The following is an 18,031-nucleotide window of genomic DNA, read 5'->3' on the forward strand; positions in this document are numbered from 1 at the left end:
ATGAAATTTGAGATTTAGCGAATCCGATAATGGCTGTCTGTCGACAACGTTTTCAGATTGGTCCAAAAATGCAATACGATGGACCAACAGGAACCTACATATGAAATTTGAGAAAGATCCCTTCAGCACCTTCTGTAAAATAGCGATAACAAAGTTCAATTGTCAAAATCCAAGATGGCTGTCTGTTGGCCATGCTGTTATCCAACTGGTCCCAAAATACAATATGCATAACTAGGGACCAAGGACAACCTATATATCAAATTTGAGAAAGATCCCTTCAGTTCTTACTGCGAAATGGCGATAACAAACTTCAATTGTCAAAATCTTCCATATTGCTTTCAGATCGGTCCCAGAATGCAATATGCAAAACTACATACCAAGGGTAACCTACATATGAAATTTGAGAAAGATCCCTTCAGCACCTTCTGCAAAATAGCGATAACAAAGTTCAGTTGTCAAAATCCAAGATGGCTGTCTGTTGGCCATGCTGTTATCCAACTGGTCCCAAAATGGAATATGCATAACTAGGGACCAAGGACAACCTATATATCAAATTTGAGAAAGATCCCTTCAGTTCTTACTGCGAAATGGCGATAACAAACTTCAATTGTCAAAATCTTCCATATTGCTTTCAGATCGGTCCCAGAATGCAATATGCAAAACTACATACCAAGGGTAACCTACATATGAAATGTGAGAAAGATCCCTTCAGTACTTTCTCAGAAATAGCGATAACAAACTTCAATTGTCAAAATCCAAGATGGCTGCCTGTCAGCCATGTTGTTTTCCAATCTGTCCCAAAATGCAATATGCATAACTAGGGACCAAGGGCAAGGTACATATGAAATTTGAGAAAGATCCCTTCAGCACTTTCTCAGAAATAGCGATAACAAAGTTCAGTTGTCAAAATCCAAGATGGCTGCCTGTCGGCCATGTTGTTTTCTGATCGGTCCGAAAATGCAATATGCATAACTAGGGACCAATGGCAAACTACATATGAAATTTCAGAAAGATCCCTTCAGTACTTTCTCAGAAATAGCGATAACAAACTTCAATTGTCAAAATCCAAGATGGCTGCCTGTCGGCCATGTTGTTATTCGATCGGTCCCAAAATGCAATATGCATAACTAGGAACCAAGGGTAACCTACATATGAAATTTGAGAAAGATCACTTCTGTACTTTCTCAGAAATAGCGATAACAAAGTTCAATTGTCAAAATCCAAGATGGCTGCCTGTCGAATAATGTAACCAAGTGCACATTGAAAAAAAGGGTACCGCGAACGGTACATAATACGCCCGCCATGAAAATCGATGCACAGTTTATTTGAAGGAAATAATTAACTATAAGCATGGACAATTGTTTGTGAAAAAGGAACATTAGTGGCGAAAGGTTAGAACGTGATTATAACATGCAGGTATAAGAGTATACAGGCAGATGTGCAATGAAATTATTGTTTGTGCAAGCTGAAATGGAATAAAATCAATTGTTATTGGATAGTGTGGTTACCTTTATTTACCGAGTGATATCCAAATGGCTGTGTGTGGGCCGTGGGGTGTCGTAAATTTCAAGAATGATTCGCTAACCACGACTTTGAAATTTGACTTGTCTCCAGAACTTGTTGCAAGGAACAACTGTATGAAGTTTCATCCAAATCCATTCAGTACTTTGACAGGAAACATCCGGACAATAAAAGTTATAAAATCTTTCTAAAAACAGTAACAGTGACCTAGATTCGTAAACCACGACCTTGAAATTCGACTCCTTTCCAGAACTTCTTGCAAGGAACAATTGAATGAAGTTTCATCGAAATCCATTCTGTACTTTGACGGGAAACCTAGGCCTCCGGAAAATGAAAGTTATAAAATCTTTCTAAAAATAGTAACAGTGACCTAGATTCACAAACCACGACTTTGAAATCGACTCGTCCCAAGAACGTGTTGCAAGGAACACCTGTATGAACTTTCATTGAAATTCATTCAGTACTTTGACGGGAAACCTCCAGAAAATGTAAATGTTGACGTACGAACAGACGGAGCGACGGACGGACGGTTGACGGACCACGGACACAGGGCGATTTGAAAGTCCACCATCTAATGATGGTGGGCTGAAATGTCCATTATTTTGTCCTACCCTCAGACCCAAGGCAGACGACACCAATTTAAACCAAATTACGTCTCGTTCACAAAAGTCTGATACTTACCAAATTAAATTAATTCAAGAAAACAGATTACGGAATTTTTTTTTATTTAGCCATCCCAATGGGCACAGAGTTTCTCAGACCAATCTTTAAAACAGACCTAGTTTCCCTGTATATCTGAGGTGTCCCCTATATGTAATTTTTCTAACTAAATATCCTACCACAGAAATATGTTATTATGTTTGGTTTAATTCTCTCCAGTATGTCTCCTGAGGTTTTTCTTTAGGAAACATGCCAAAAAAAATTCCTTGCTACTGACACTACATTTGTTTGACTACTCTCCAGTATGTGTCCCGAGGTGTGACCGTAGGTTCCCTACTTGAATGGACGTCTTCCTACAGATATCACATTTGTATGGCTTCTCTCAAGTATGTGTCCTGAGGTGTGTCTGTAGACTAATTTGCTTGTCTGAACGCCTTACAACATATATCACATTTGTATGGCTTCTCTCCAGTATGTGTCCTGATGTGTCTCCGTAAGCTTCCTGCTTGACTGAACGCCTTACAACAGATATCACATTTGTATGGCTTCTCTCCAGTATGTGTCCTGAGGTGTGTCTGTAGATTATCTGCTTGACTGAACGCCTTATAACACATATCACATTTGTAATGGCTTCTCTCCAGTATGTGTCCTTAGGTGTGACGGTAGGCTTCCTGAACGACTGAATGCCTTACAACAGATATCACATTTGTATGGCTTCTCTCCAGTATGTGTCCTGAGGTGTGTCTGTAGGCTTAAGTGAACGACTGAATGCCTTACAACAGATATTACATTTGTATGGCTTCTCTCCAGTATGTGTCCTGAGGTGTGTCTGTAGGCTTTCTGAACGACTGAATGCCTTACAACAGATATCACATTTGTATGGCTTCTCTCCAGTATGTGTCCTGAGGTGTGTCTGTAGGCTTCCTGCTTGACTGAACGCCTTACGACAGATATCACATTTGTATGGCTTCTCTCCAGTATGTGTCCTGAGGTGTGTCTGTAGATTAAGTGCTTGACTGAACGCCTTATGACAGATATCACATTTGTATGGCTTCTCTCCAGTATGTGTCCTTAGGTGTGACCGTAGGCTTCCTGAACAACTGAAATGCCTTACAACAGATATCACATTTGTATGGCTTCTCTCCAGTATGTGTCCTGAGGTGTGTCTGTAGGCTTCCTGAATGACTGAACGCCTTATAACAAATATCACATTTGTATGGCTTCTCTCCAGTATGTGTCCTTAGGTGTGACCGTAGGCTTCCTGAACGACTGAATGCCTTACAACAGATATCACATTTGTATGACTTCTCTCCAGTATGTGTCCTGAGGTGTGTCTGTAGGCTTCCTGAATGACTGAACGCCTTACAACAGATATCACATTTGTAAGGCTTCTCTCCAGTATGTGTTCTGAGGTGTGTCTGTAGGCTTTCTGAATGACTGAACGCCTTACAACAGATATCACATTTGTATGGCTTCTCTCCAGTATGTGTTCTGATGTGTCTCTGTAGACTAGCTGCAGGACTGAATGCCTTATGACAGATATCACATTTGTAAGGCTTCTCTCCAGTATGTATTCTGAGGTGTGTCTGTAGGCTTTCTGAATGACTGAACCCCTTGCCACAGATATCACATTGATAGGGCTTCACTCCAGTATGTGTTCTGATGTGTCTCTGTAGACTAGCTGCAGGACTGAACGCCTTATGACAGATATCACATTTGTAAGGCTTCTCTCCAGTATGTATTCTGATGTGTATCTGTAGGCTTTCTGAATGACTGAACCCCTTGCCACAGATATCACATTGATAGGGCTTCACTCCTGAACGAGTTCGGAGATGACTCTGTAGTCGACATGTCTGACTAAAAGGCCTTTCCACAGACATCACACTTTGGCTTTTCTCTGTGTCCTGTTATGAGGTGAGCAGGTTTTATCTCTCACCTGAAACCAAAAAATAAACCTTTATTTCTTTACTTTTTAACAGGAGACTTTGAAAGTTCACGCTTATGTAATCTTCTTTATTAGCATAAATTATGGTAAAAAAAGAATCGTTGAACGATACGTTGAATTATGTACTTATAAAATTGCCCCAATTGGTTCATTAAATTGCCATTTGGAGTTTTGACCCAAAGAACTCCAAACTCCAAATATTCTTTCGAATGGTATTGAAGACAATTTTTGCTAACTAGAGTCCCAGATGGCCTGTATACTATCACTCACCTGGATATTGCAATGGTAATAAATAGCAAATTACCCTATATTTCTACTGAAGGATTTCAAAGAATTTGCTATGTTTCCCCTTTTAGGGCCTAAACTGAGACACCTTGGGAGATGGGACACATCATTTGAATAAAATTGGTTCCCTTTCAGATATAGAACAAAACCTTTCATTCCTGAAGAAGATGAGTTTTGAATATTTACTAAATTTTGAAACCCCTATTAATGCTTTTCATTAAATACATGTTAATCTTTCAATTTCATCTGAAACATATATTTAATTAAATAGCATATCGACAATGTGTTCTATCGCTTTTCATCGAAGCATATCTCCTTCATCTATACATTTTTTTTTTCCATACCCTGTTCGTAAGATGGAAACTCGGTAAGGCATATGACAAAGAGTGAGACTTTTATATCAACAAGAGGCTCAGAGGGCCTGAATCACTCACATGGTCAGCAACAAATAATGGCAAAATTACTTTTTCCAGATTCCATGTTAATATATGTTAGTGTATGATTAGATGACCCATCGAGGTCTCCTTTGCCTGTTGTGATTGACCCTATACGTACTCTAATTATGCATAGTTTCCTTACTTCAATCACCCTGCATATTTTCAGGTATATCCAGGAATTAAGAATATCACCAATGTGTAACCTCACCAGCTGTGTGTTGTTGATCTTCTGTAGTAACAAGAGGCCCAGAGGGCCTGTATTGCTCACCTGGTTGATTTAACCAAACATCAAAACACTATTCATGTTCTATTTAATAGCTTTATTTGTTGATATCTGTCTAACAATTCTATGTATGGTTACTGGTTGAATGTGGGGATCTAAAATGCTTCAAAGATTTAACACAGAAACACAATCCAGACTCAACATGAAGGTGTTAAAAGAAACTACCAGGTAATTAGTCCCTTGGGGTGGGGAAAGACCCCTGGACCTATATATTTACATCAGGATTGTGCTCATATAGTTAAAGGGTGGGGATCTGACCAGTTTCAAATATATAACAAACAAAGTCCCAAAGGTGTGAGGAAAGATCCCAGGTCCCTTTTTTTCAAAACGTACCATCTTTGTACCTGTAGTGATAATATAGATACTCAATGTCGGTAAACAAACTTAGGTAACAACTGAACAAGCCCATCGATCCACCTTCCTGCATCAGACACTGCAAGCTCATCATCATCTCTGTTGATAAAAGTAATTAATTACTCTGTAAGTCATGTGCAAATATCTGCAGTGAGCTTGAAATCAAGTGGTACACTAAAGAAGGACGAAAGTTTTGACCAGGCACATCCATGACTAATTGATAACCTGCCCTAGGCCTCCGAAAATGACAAAATAAGTCAGCTGAGTTGTCTCCTGACAAAAAACAAGTCATTGTGGATTTAAAACGGGAAGGACATCAAGTAAGTGAAATTGCCAGATTGTTAGATATACCCGAGTCTACATGCAGATCAATTTTAAAGAATTTTAATGCAAGGGAAGCACTGAAAACGATTGTCGATCAGGAAGACAAAAAAAAAAAAACTTTCAATGCGTGTCGAATTACGACTTCTGTGGGCGTAAAAAAATAGCCGTTAAAAATTTCAAAAGATATTACCCATCAATATAACATTGGAAATACTCCAGAAATATGAGTAAGTGAACTGTTCAACATGCTCTTCATAAAAATAAGATTTCCTGTCGCGTTGTGCGATATGCATGGTCATAAAAGAGGTAAACAGAAGGGAGTTCGAGCGACTGAACTGGTGTTTAGAAAAACGTCGATGGACTGTAAATGAAGAATGGAAAAATGTTATATTCAGTGATGAATCCCAGGTGGTAATTGGATTAATAACCGGGTTTATGTGTGGAGATTGGCAACTGAAGCGTACCCTCCTGAGTGAGAAGAATTCATTAATATCAATATTGCCAAATGGACCCCTTTTGGCCCTGCCCCTCAAGGCCCCCAAAAAGGTCAACCCACCATTTGTACAATTTTGAATCCCTACCCCATACGATGCTACCAGTCAAATAGGAGTGACATTGATTGCTTAGTTCCATAGAAGTTGTTTACATCAATTTGGCTTACTGACCCCTTTTGGCCCCACACCTCAGGCCCCAGGGGGGTCAGCTCCATCATTTGAACGTTTTTTAATCCCTATCTCATAACGAGCTACCAAACAAATTTGACCGATATCAATTGCTCAGTTCCAGAGAAGAAGTTGTTTACGTCAATTTAGTCAGATATCGATTGACCCCTTTTGGCCCTGTCCCTCAGGCCCCAGGGGGTAAGCCCCACCATTTGTACAATTTTGTATCCCTACCCAATAATTATATGGATGCCACCAGTCAAATATGAGTGATACTGATATCCACTGCTTAGTTCCAGAGAAGAAGTCGTTTATATGAATTAAGCCAAATTGACCCTTTATCGCTCCGCCCCCAGGGGGGTCAGCGTCACCATTTGTACAATTTCTAATCCCCGCCCCACAATGATGCTACCAGACAAATTTTGTTCAATTCCGATGAGCAGATATGAAGAAGTTGATTGTTGACAGACGGACATCAGACGGACGCCACAGTATGGCATAATACAAAATTGTATATAAGCTCACCTTGGTCCTTTGGACCAGGTGAGCTAACAAGAGGCCCATGGGCCTTAACGGTCATCTGAGACAAACACAGCAGGGACACACCCCTCAATCCAGCATCATTACCATAAATTATATATACGCAGCCAGTTATGTTTGAGATCAAATTGGTTTTTATCCATTTTGGCTTTAAAAAGGAGGAGCAACATCTTAAAGCAAAATTTCAGTGATTTAAGTTCCCATTTTTGGGGCATGTCCCTCTGTCCATCCACATGGTTCAAACCAGCCTCATTTAAATCAATTAGAATTGCCGTTCACAATGATATATATATAAATGATTATAATTATGATGTTTCAATCCAAATTTTGTAATCAATTAAGGCATGAAGGAGTAATATTTTAAAGCAAAATGTTGGCTAAGTTACCCATTTGGGGCCTCGCTCCTCTGTCCCCAGGGGTCCCACAAGCCTCATTTATATAAGCTATAATTGCTGTCCCCTTATGATGTCTCACACCAAATTTGTTTGTAATCCACTGAAAAGTTCAAGAGGAGTAGCATTTTAAAGCAAAATTTTGAGGCCTATACCACTCGGGTGCCATGGGTCACACTAGCCTCATTTATTAACAACAAATTTGGATGTAATCCACCCTAGGGTTAAGGAGGAGTAGGGCATTTAAACAATAATTCACCAAATTTCCCTTTTTAGGGCCCTGCCACTGGGCCCCTTGGGTCATACCAGCTCCATTTATATACAAGAGGCCCATGGGCCTTAACTTTCTTCTGCCAAACAATTGTCTATATATGCAGCCAGTTATGTTTCATGTCAAATTTGGTTTTTATCTCTTTTGGTTTTTTTTTTTAAGTTTTTTTTTAAAGGAACGCGTGATCGAGGATTGGCATCTTAAAAGCAAAATTTCCCATGGGTGGGAGACAAGCCTCATTTATATCAATTAGGACTGCCCTTCCCCAATGATGTTTCTTACTAAATCTGGTCGTAATAAATGCAATTAAGGCATTAAGGAGGAGAAGCATTTTTACGCAAAATTTTGGCTAAGTTCCCCTATTGGGACCCGATTCCTCTTTCCCAAGGGGCCTAACAAGCCTCATTTATAATTTTGGCTAAGTTCCCCTTTTCCCCAGGGGTCACATACACTAGCCTCATTCATATAAAATATGATTACCCTCCCCTAATTATGTTTCAAACCTTTGGATGTAATCCAGCTAAGGGTTTAACAAGGGCCCATTGGAGGGCCACAACATACGCCCCCCGCAATATTTGACACTTGGAAGGGGGTAGTTTCACAGGTTGTAATGCTTTAAAATGAAGTATCATTGCTGGAAAGTTGGAAGGAGATATTGATACACATAATGTTGTGTAGTTGAAACCGAAGGGCAATTGTTTGTTTTTGTTTAACGTCCTATTAACAGCCAGGGTAATTTAAGGACGTGCCAGGTTTTGGGGGTGGAGGAAAGCCGGAGTACCCGGAGAAAAACCACCGGCCTACGGTCAGTACCTGGCAACTGCCCCACGTAGGTTTCGAACTCGCAACCCAGAGGTGGAGGGCTAGTGTTAACCACTCGGGCACCGCGGCCTCAAAGGGCAACTTTAAATGATGAGATGTATATGTTGCAAATATGGGAAACCTTGGTTTAGACACAACAACACAAAAATGAGTTCACATGTTTATATATAGAATATACAGAGCCTGGGTTGGGTAGTATTGAAGTTATCGTCCGGATAAGTAAAATCATCAAAGGGCAATAACTCCGCTAATAAGGGGTAAGGGGCATAATTTTGGTATGTGACCAGTGATTTTTCAGCCTATATAAATAGAGTCGGGTACCGATCCCATTCCCAATGAGATTTCATTAAAAAAAATCCCAATTGTCCAGCTGAAATTCCCAAATAATTACCGATTTCAATTCCGGATATTTTGACCCGGTCGCTGTTTTTGCCATTAGTATACAAGTAATATGCAAACGCTTGGGTGATCACGAATCGCCGTAAAATGGCGGCCTCACATAATGGCAAGTACTAAGCAAAGAAAATACGATTATCTGACAGCAAGGGCTCCAAAACCCTGACTGAACTATCTAAACCCAAAACACCAACACAGACGGCATTATCAGAACCCATAGTACATGCCATCCATTCCACTTTCGATTGTTGAGACAAAGCCTGCTATGTCGGTATCTTCGCCACCTTCAGTCGCCGAGCTGGACACCGACTGTCAAGTCAACATGGGTCTACTTAAAGGAAAACCAAAATCAGGTTGACGCCTTTTGATGAGAATTAATTTTGAGGGACCAGAACACTTATCCGCAGAGGACCTCGGATCTCTGATCCTCTTGTTCAAAAACAAAAAAGACAAGCAAATACCCTTGTGAACACTGGCACAACAAAATAGAAAAAATAAAACCAAAGTGATCTCCATTAAAATTTTAATTGTTCTTTTATTGTTTTAATGTATATAATAATCTATTTGTAATTCAAATTTACAATTTTTCCCAAAAATATAATTTTCCGCGTTAGATTTTCCCAATTTCCAGGAAAATTATTTTTCCCAAAACAGGCTGAAAAATCACTGGTGACACTCCGGCTCATCTAGATGTATATTTGTGTTAAGTATAGAGAGCTCAACACCATATGTGCCCGAAGTAAAATCATCCAAGGGCAATAACTCCGCTAATAAGGGGTAAGGGGCATAATTTTGGTATGTGACACTCCGGCTCATCTAGATGTATATTTGTGTCAAGTATGGAGAGCCTGGGTTGAGTAGTATTGGAGTTATGGTCCGGACAAGTAAAATCATCAAAGGGGAATAACTCCGCAAATACGGGGGTAAGGGGAATGATTTTGGTATGCGACACTCCGGCTCATCAAGATGTATATATTTGTGTCAAGTATGGAGAGCCTGGGTTGAGTAGTATTGGAGTTATGTTCCGGACAAGTAAAATCATCAAAGGGGAATAACTCCACAAATACGGGGGTAAGGGGCATGATTTTGGTATGCGACACTCCGGCTCATCAAGATGTATATTTGTGTCAAGTATGGAGAGCCCGGTTCGAGTAGTACTGGAGATATGGTCCGGACTCCATATGTGCCTGAAGTAAATTCATCAAAGGGGAATAACTCCGCAAATAAGGGGGTAAGGGGCATGATTTTGGAATGCGACACTCCAGCTCATCATTATGTATATTTGTGTCAAGTATGGGGAGCCTGGGTCGAGTAGTACTGGAGTTATGATCCGGACAAGTAAAATCATCAAAGGGGAATAACTCCACAAATATGGGGGTAAAGGGCATGATTTTGGTATGTGACAGTCCGCCTCACCAAGAGGTATATTTGTGTCAAGTATGGAGAGCCTGGGTCGAGTTGTATTGGAGTTCTGGCCTGGACACCATATGTGCCCACCCACCTACCTGCCTTTCGTCGGGTGTATAAAAAGGAGTAGGGTTGACGTTTTGAAGCAACAATTCACCAAATTTCCACCTTTGGGGCCCACCACTCGGTCCTCTAGGGGTCATATCAACTTCCTTTACATAAAATATGATTGCCCTTCCCTGATGATGTTTCACACCAAATTTGGAGAAATATTTAATCCACCCAAGGGTTAAGGAGGAGTAGAATTTTAAAGCACAATTTCATCAAAATTCCCCTTTTTGGGCCCCTCTGGCCCTAGGCTCTCCCCCAATGATGTTTCACATCAAATTTGGTTGTAATCCACCCAAGGGTTTTTAAGATGGAGTAGAGTTTTAAGCAAGAATTCATCATATTCCCCATTTTGGGGCCCAGCCCCTCAGGCCCCAGGGGTCAGACCAGCCTCATTTATATAAAATATGATTGTCCTACCCCAATGAGGTTTCATACCAGATTTGGATGTAATCCAACCAAGGATTAAGGAGGAGTAGGGTTTTAAAGCAAAATTATAGCAAAGTTCCCCTTTTTGGATCCTGCCCGGGCCATGGCCTATATCCTTAGGGGACACACCAGCCTCATTTATATAAAATAAGATTGCCTTAAGCTTCCCCCAATGATGTTTCACAGCAAAGGATGTAATACACCTAATGGTTCAGAAGTAGGGTTTTAAAACAATAAATCACCAAATTTCCCCATTTGGGGCCCCGCCACTCGGGCCCTAGGGGTCGGATCAACCTCATTTATATAAAATATGTTTGCCCTTCCCTAATGATATATGCTTCACACGAAATTTGGTAGTAAACCGTTTTGAGAGAAAAAGTCAGAGCACACATGTACAGCAAACAGGAACGAGATCATCCTGACCCAGAGGGACCTTGGCGCCCACCATTGAATGATCTTTATAGGTTCCATGTTAGATTGATCTTCTCTATATTTTCCTTCCTCTTACTAATCTGTGTAAATTGGGAAACATCCCTCCAGTACTTTTCAAACAAGGGGAACTTATATATGAAATTTTAGATTTAGCGATAATGGCTGTCTGCTGACCATGTTATTGTTGTTTTCAGATTGGTCCCAAAATGCAATACGACGAACCAAGGGGAACCTACATATGAAATATGAGAAAGAGCCATTCAGTACCTTCTGTAAAATAGCGATAACAAACTTCAATTGTCAAAATCCAAGATGGATGCCTCTCGACCATGTTGTTTTTCGGTCAGTCCCAAAATGCAATATGCATAACTACAGACCAAGGGGAAGCTACATAGGAAATTTGAGAAAGAACTCTTCAGTACTTTCTGAGAAATAGAGATAACAAACTTCAATTGTCAAAATCCAAGATGGCTGCCTGTCGGCCATGTTGTTTTTCGGTCATTCCTAAAATGCAATATGCATAACTTCAGACCAAGGGGAACCTACATATGTAATTTGAGAAAGAACTCTTCAGTACTTTCTGAGAAATAGAGATTCATACTTCAATTGTCAAAATCTAAGATGGTTGCCTGTCGGCCATGTTGTTTTCTGATCGGTCCCAAAATGCAATATGCGTAACAACAGACCAAGGGAAACCTGCATATGAAATTTGAGAAAGATCCTCTCTGTACTTTTTTCAGAAATAGCGATAACAAGATGAATGGACGACGGACCACGGATCCCCCGGATGCAATGCCATTTGAATAGCCCATCATCTGATGATGGTGGGCTAAAAATGAATGTTTTTAAAAAATGTGCTTAGTCATGCTTGATTAAGCTTTATTTTCATTCATTATTGTTCAAAAATACATACAAACCAATTTAAAATTTCTTTAACACCTAACTTGTCATATTAGACGGATCAAGGGAGGTAACTCACAAATCTGCCCATTTTCAGAGTAGTGTGTATATAAGCATGGTGTTAATGAATCAGTGTTAAATGAAAAATTATCAGGGCTAGAACTTTATTTTCGAAACCACTAGTCAGTCGGGCTAGCCATTCAAAATTTCACTAGTCCAAATGTAAATTTCACTAGCCCAGTCGGGCTAGTAAAATTGAAAGTTGCTAGCCCGAAAAATATTGGAAATATAACAATGAATATCTATGTTAAATTGTGACATATTTATTATCATGTTTCTCATGATATTGTACATGTATGTCAGGGGTCGACATTAACGCTTGTCCGATTGTCCGGTACCAGACGAAATTGATGTCGGACAAGTGAAATCATTAAAGTACTTGTCCGACGGGACAAGTAACAAATCTGTCTTTGTGTTTTATTTATGTTATATTCTGAAGTCAAAACTGATTCAATACTCACTGTAAAATGAGTAAAAACTCCTTTAAATTGTGTTAACCATCGAACGGAAGTGAGTTGATCATGCTTATTAAAGCTTCATTTGGAACTACATAGAAATGATGGTAGACTTCCGAGGGCTGTCGAAAACATGTAATCGGTATCACTAGTATGTTTGAACGCATGCGAATGCTGTACATGTGAGAGCATTGATACTACGACAGATACCGTCTGCTGGAATCGTAATAAAAATGAATCAGTTTTGATATAATTAAGGAGGCTACAGATGAAGCAGACTGCCGTGCCCTAGAAAACGGTGACATGTTTTAATGTTTTCACAGTAGCAAGTTTGTTTATAGTTTAGTCGAACAGTTCTTCATGAAAGTTAATTATTTTAAAGTACTTCATTCATCTGCTTTTAGGTAAAAAAAGGATGGTTTAGTAAAACTTAAATAACTTGTAATAATACTTTCTTGCTGTTTTATTGTTGTTAGTAATTATTATGAGTCGAAATTATGGCTTGCAGTGCTTACCTCTACTTTATAATAAATCATCTCGCTGTTTACACATAACAGAAGGAAAGTAGAAACACATGTAGGACAAGTGATTATTTCATTCGGACAAGTGAATTTATCTTATCACTTGTAGGGACAAGTGCAGAAAAAAGTTAATGTCGACCCCTGTATGTGTCCTCATGTGTAACAGATCAGCAGTAAATACTTAACTAATATGTTGTGATAATAATCAGAATATAAGCTGTAATATTAATAACATCATGACTTAAATTAATAAAGTAAATAAATGAGTTTTGGAATTTGGAGAAACGACAGAAAATGGTCGACCAAGCTTTGCAACATAGAATGCACTTAAATAATGCACCGACTCTCTTTTGTACAGTAGGATTAACTTTTGACCACATTTGTCTGACATTGAACTGTCAATGCATGAACAGTTAATGTGTCTTTTCTCCATTGTTAAAACAACCCTTAACAAAGGCACCCTTACGATCACTTATCTTTGGATAGGCCTTGCATACCATATACATGGACTGTCCTGTGGTGTCTATTTCGACTCACGGACATTCTTGTTGTCACTGTTCTCTGAACATTCGTTCACGTTTGTGATCTTTTTCTCTTTCTTATTGCTTTCATCCTCATTATCATCAGAATTACGATCACCCACTTTCCGTTTCCTAAAATGTTGAATGTAGCGGTCCATATTCAGTTACTACGAACGCTTTTACAATGTGTCAAAAAATGGGCTGTCAAAAACGAACCTGAATGAGCTGCTAATAATTCTTTCGATACAAACGCGAACATGACCAAGACTTACCATCTGCTCAACATCGGAATCCTCCGACTTCATTATGATTTTAATGCTTTCGGAACTCTCACACGTTTACTAATGTATATATACACACGGCAACATGTCGAGTGAAAACGGAAAGTGGAGGATCGTTTTTCAGCGAACATACGAATAAATAACACTGTGATTTTTACTAGCCCGACATTTTGATCAAATAAAGTTATACAAGATTTCCACTAGTCAGTCGGGCTACCAGAATTTCAAACCACTAGCCCGGGTAGAAAACCTACTAGTCTCAGACTATCGGGCTACCTTTAAGTTCGAGCCCTGATTATTTTATGTTTTATATTTACAAACCCAAAATAACTTTTTGGGAATCTCGAAATTTTTGCTGAAATCTTTATTTTCTGTTAATATATACAAATATAATAAGCATGTATTTTAATGAATTGAGTGTACGGCTGATATGATGTTGTTGTAATTGTCAATTATTGTCATTTCCTTAAGTATAGCAACAAAAACAGCATTTTCAGCATAAAATGAGATCAGCGGACAGTTTCTTATGATCACTGGTACATATCTGAATTACCACGGTGGAAACATGATGTTATAGGCATTAAATTTTGAAATCTTGGATGTCATGTTACTATTTAGAATAGTTTGTGTGTTGCTAAGCGGAGATCTGGACAGTATTTGGGTTATTTTTTATGATGCCTCAGCATATTTATGACATCACAGATACCATCTGATGATGTCATAGTTAGTGATTACGCCATGGTAAATATGACGTCATATAACAAGGCTAAACTTGATATTGGTAATAGTATTTTTGCTTGACGACATGCACAGATCGAGACTTAATTAAGCAGTGATAAATCTACGTGCGCGTCCTGCGTCTGTGACGCATAAAAATCGGAAAGGACGCACATATTCTAATCACGGGCGTCCTAGGGACGCATACTAAATAGTAGATATGCATAAGTTGTTGCACAACCTCATATCAAACTGGTTAACAAATAAATCTGACCAAAATCGAAAGATGCTTTTCCGTGTCGTCAATAAAACTTTCATCATATGTGTCCGGAACACCTCTCGCTTTTTGTTTGGAGAAAACAGGAAAAGCCTGAAGAGTTCCAGATGCGGTCATACTGGGAAATTTTCTGTTCTAATTATAGCGAAATACGATAGCGACGCGCTGATTGGATATTTATTTCTGTAACCAGCCAATCGCGCATTACTTCAGTGCACTGGTCTCGAATGCCTCCCAAAAAAGTTGCACGACTGGGTAAGGGACATGAACGCTGTTTTCTCTCATAGAAAAGCGTCCTGCTGATAACATTGAGAGAGAAAAGGTAATAGATGAAGAGGGGGAGGGGGCGAAACCAGAAAAGCCATGGAAAACGCGAGTGTTTAACAAGAACTGGCTATCTCTGTTCTCATGGTTAGTGCACGATTCATGTACAGTACTTGTTACTGAATAAGAAAATAAATAATACTTGTTGCTATTTTAGTTTGTACTGTCTTTTATAATGAGTGTATGGTGTAACCAGGATGTTTTAGGCTGGGTAGGGATGAGGTGTAGAAGCCATACAGTATTAATTTTTGTGATGATATAATTAAAAAAAAGAACATTTCTGACAATGTCAAAAGTATGAATTGTTACTTGAAATATGCTCAGAATGCAGGATTTTGCATCTACATTCTCAAATTTTTCTGGGGGAGACCCCCCATACCCCCCTAGCAGGAGGGGGCCACTGCCCCCTCCCGCACCCTCCCCCTTAGAATGACCCTCAATTCTCTATCAAACAAGTGTTTATTTAAGGCCAAATAAAATTATAGTTGTTTCCCATTTCGGCTCTGAAAAAAATAGGGTAGGTAGGTGGGAAAACACTTTTTTTTCCACAAAAACATTTATGTTTTATTTGAAGGTAATCCATATCTTGATCTATGATATGATAATGACTATGTAGTATGTAGATAGCATCATTCAGTGTTCACAACTCTTTGTTTCATTCATAACTGTTACATTAAATTCCATCTGAAAAACACTTTTATATATATATATAGCTACTACTACTTAAGTCTACAAATATGTGAGCAAATCAATTCATTGACAGTTGTCATCAAGTGTTTTGGAGTGGTGTTCACAAAATGTATTGAATCCCTGAAGACTAGCCGCTCACTTCCATACTGTACAGTTTTGCCTAAGACATAAGCTTAAGCTGATTTTCCCGATGCTGACGATGGAATTTTCAAAGTTCGTATATATTGAAAAAATATAGCGTGTCAACTTACATTTAAATGATCAACAGGGTCAAATATATATTTCTTTCCATAATCCCATGATTAAATGAGAATAATTTCGTAGCAAACACACAAATTATGAAGTTTTCTTCTTCCGAAGCGAAGCAGAGCTCAAGCAGACAATACTGCCGGTAGTGATAGTAGAAATACCACGTGATTTGCCGGTTAATACAAAAGTGAATTACAACCTATGTCCTACAAGCGGAATACAACAAAGTCCGTATCATTTCGGTCCGTTTGAAATAACTAAAACTATTTTGTATTTTTAAAAACAACTAGAAAAGTGTTACAACGACATGGACATGGATCTTGTGTGCTCTACCCTACCAGATTATACAATATATTTGTGTCTGTGACATACATATGGGATATATATTACATACATGATGCGTAGACATCGTTGTAATGACCTGTCAACCAACAAAGATAAAGCACATGGTAGAATATGTTATGATCACAAACTTACCGCCAGTCGTTTCGAGCACACAGCATGGCTTCAGCATGGCTTGCCCATGAAGAATGAAACCAAAGGGAGGTAACTCAAAGGTTGCACACCACCACCCTGTCATACAATCGTAACCTTAAGATTTTCAACCCGAGATGTTGGAGCCTTTCCAAGCGGAACAGATCCAACACTCAATTGTTTGCTTCCCGTGAAATTATTTCCATTTTTACTAAGTTTTTACTAAGTTCTGCGTTGATGCACTTAGTGTTTCAGTCCAAAAAATATCTCGAATTTGATAGACTAGAAACCACTGGTGCCCGACTCGTTTTATAAAATAATAACATATAAGAGTACATATATCTCATTTATATGTAGTCTACTTTTATATGTTATTATTTTATAAAACGAGTCGGACAGACCTGTGGTCTCTGTATTAGCTACATCTTGTAGGTGTTTCTGGAGGACTTGACTACCGCACTTTTTGACACTGTGAATTTTCCGATGTTTTTAATTATTTGTTAGCGTCAAAATGCCAAAAGGTAATTGAAAGGTTTCCCGATGAATATCTTTCACTCGTATTACGGAATATTTAGATATTTTTTCATTCGTGTTTCGCATTCGTGTAAGTATCAATATTCTGTCATCCCCGTGAAATATGTCATATTCAACGGGAAATCCATCAATATCCTTTATATATATGTTGAAAAGGCTTTCTGGTTTTAATCATGTCAAGAGGGCTACAAATACTAATCAAAGTACTGGAAGTACTGTAAACGAACATTATTGTTTAATGCAAAATCAGTAATCTTCTAAGTTTAAAGTTGATAAATTTACTGATATTGGTTTAGGAATTAATTGCAAATAATTTGAAATGTTTGTAGCTGTTCTGATATGATTTAACACATGCATGTTTCTGTAAGGTCCTAATTAAAATTGGAAGTTTGTTGATCTATCTTGGGTGGATGAAAATAAAATATGTCTTCTTTCTTTCGGGAAGGCATCATCAGTTATAATACAGCCAGGACTCTGTGACCTTATTGATGCCAACTTCTAATATGCACTAAATTTAGGCTAGTTCCATCGTTAGTTTAGCATATTTCAACTTAATATGATGAAACACACATAAAGAACTACTGAAAACCAAAACCAGAGCTGCTAATCAAGGCCCGGATTAGGAATGTATCCTATTGAAACTGTACTCAAGCATGTATGATACTTCAAAACAAAAAAACTTGACTCCTTTTGTTCAGGAATCATTTGATGTTAATAAATCTTTATATGAGAAGATATACTTCTGGTATCATTACAGTAT

General features: G+C 38.7%; 1 protein-coding gene across 1 annotated transcript; it reads right to left on the reverse strand.

The window, feature by feature from the left end:
* Positions 1–2,227: 2,227 nt before the first annotated feature.
* LOC117324640 (zinc finger protein 709-like) lies at positions 2,228–16,807 on the reverse strand. The gene is given in 6 exon segments (XM_033880565.1): positions 2,228–2,608; positions 2,610–2,807; positions 2,809–2,940; positions 2,942–3,286; positions 3,288–4,117; positions 16,741–16,807. Coding segments are annotated over 5 exon segments (1,584 nt in total). The 5' UTR covers positions 4,062–4,117; positions 16,741–16,807; the 3' UTR covers positions 2,228–2,473.
* Positions 16,808–18,031: the final 1,224 nt, after the last annotated feature.

The sequence above is a fragment of the Pecten maximus genome, chromosome 3, assembly GCF_902652985.1.
Source record: "Pecten maximus chromosome 3, xPecMax1.1, whole genome shotgun sequence".
Taxonomy (NCBI): Eukaryota; Metazoa; Mollusca; class Bivalvia; order Pectinida; family Pectinidae; genus Pecten; species Pecten maximus.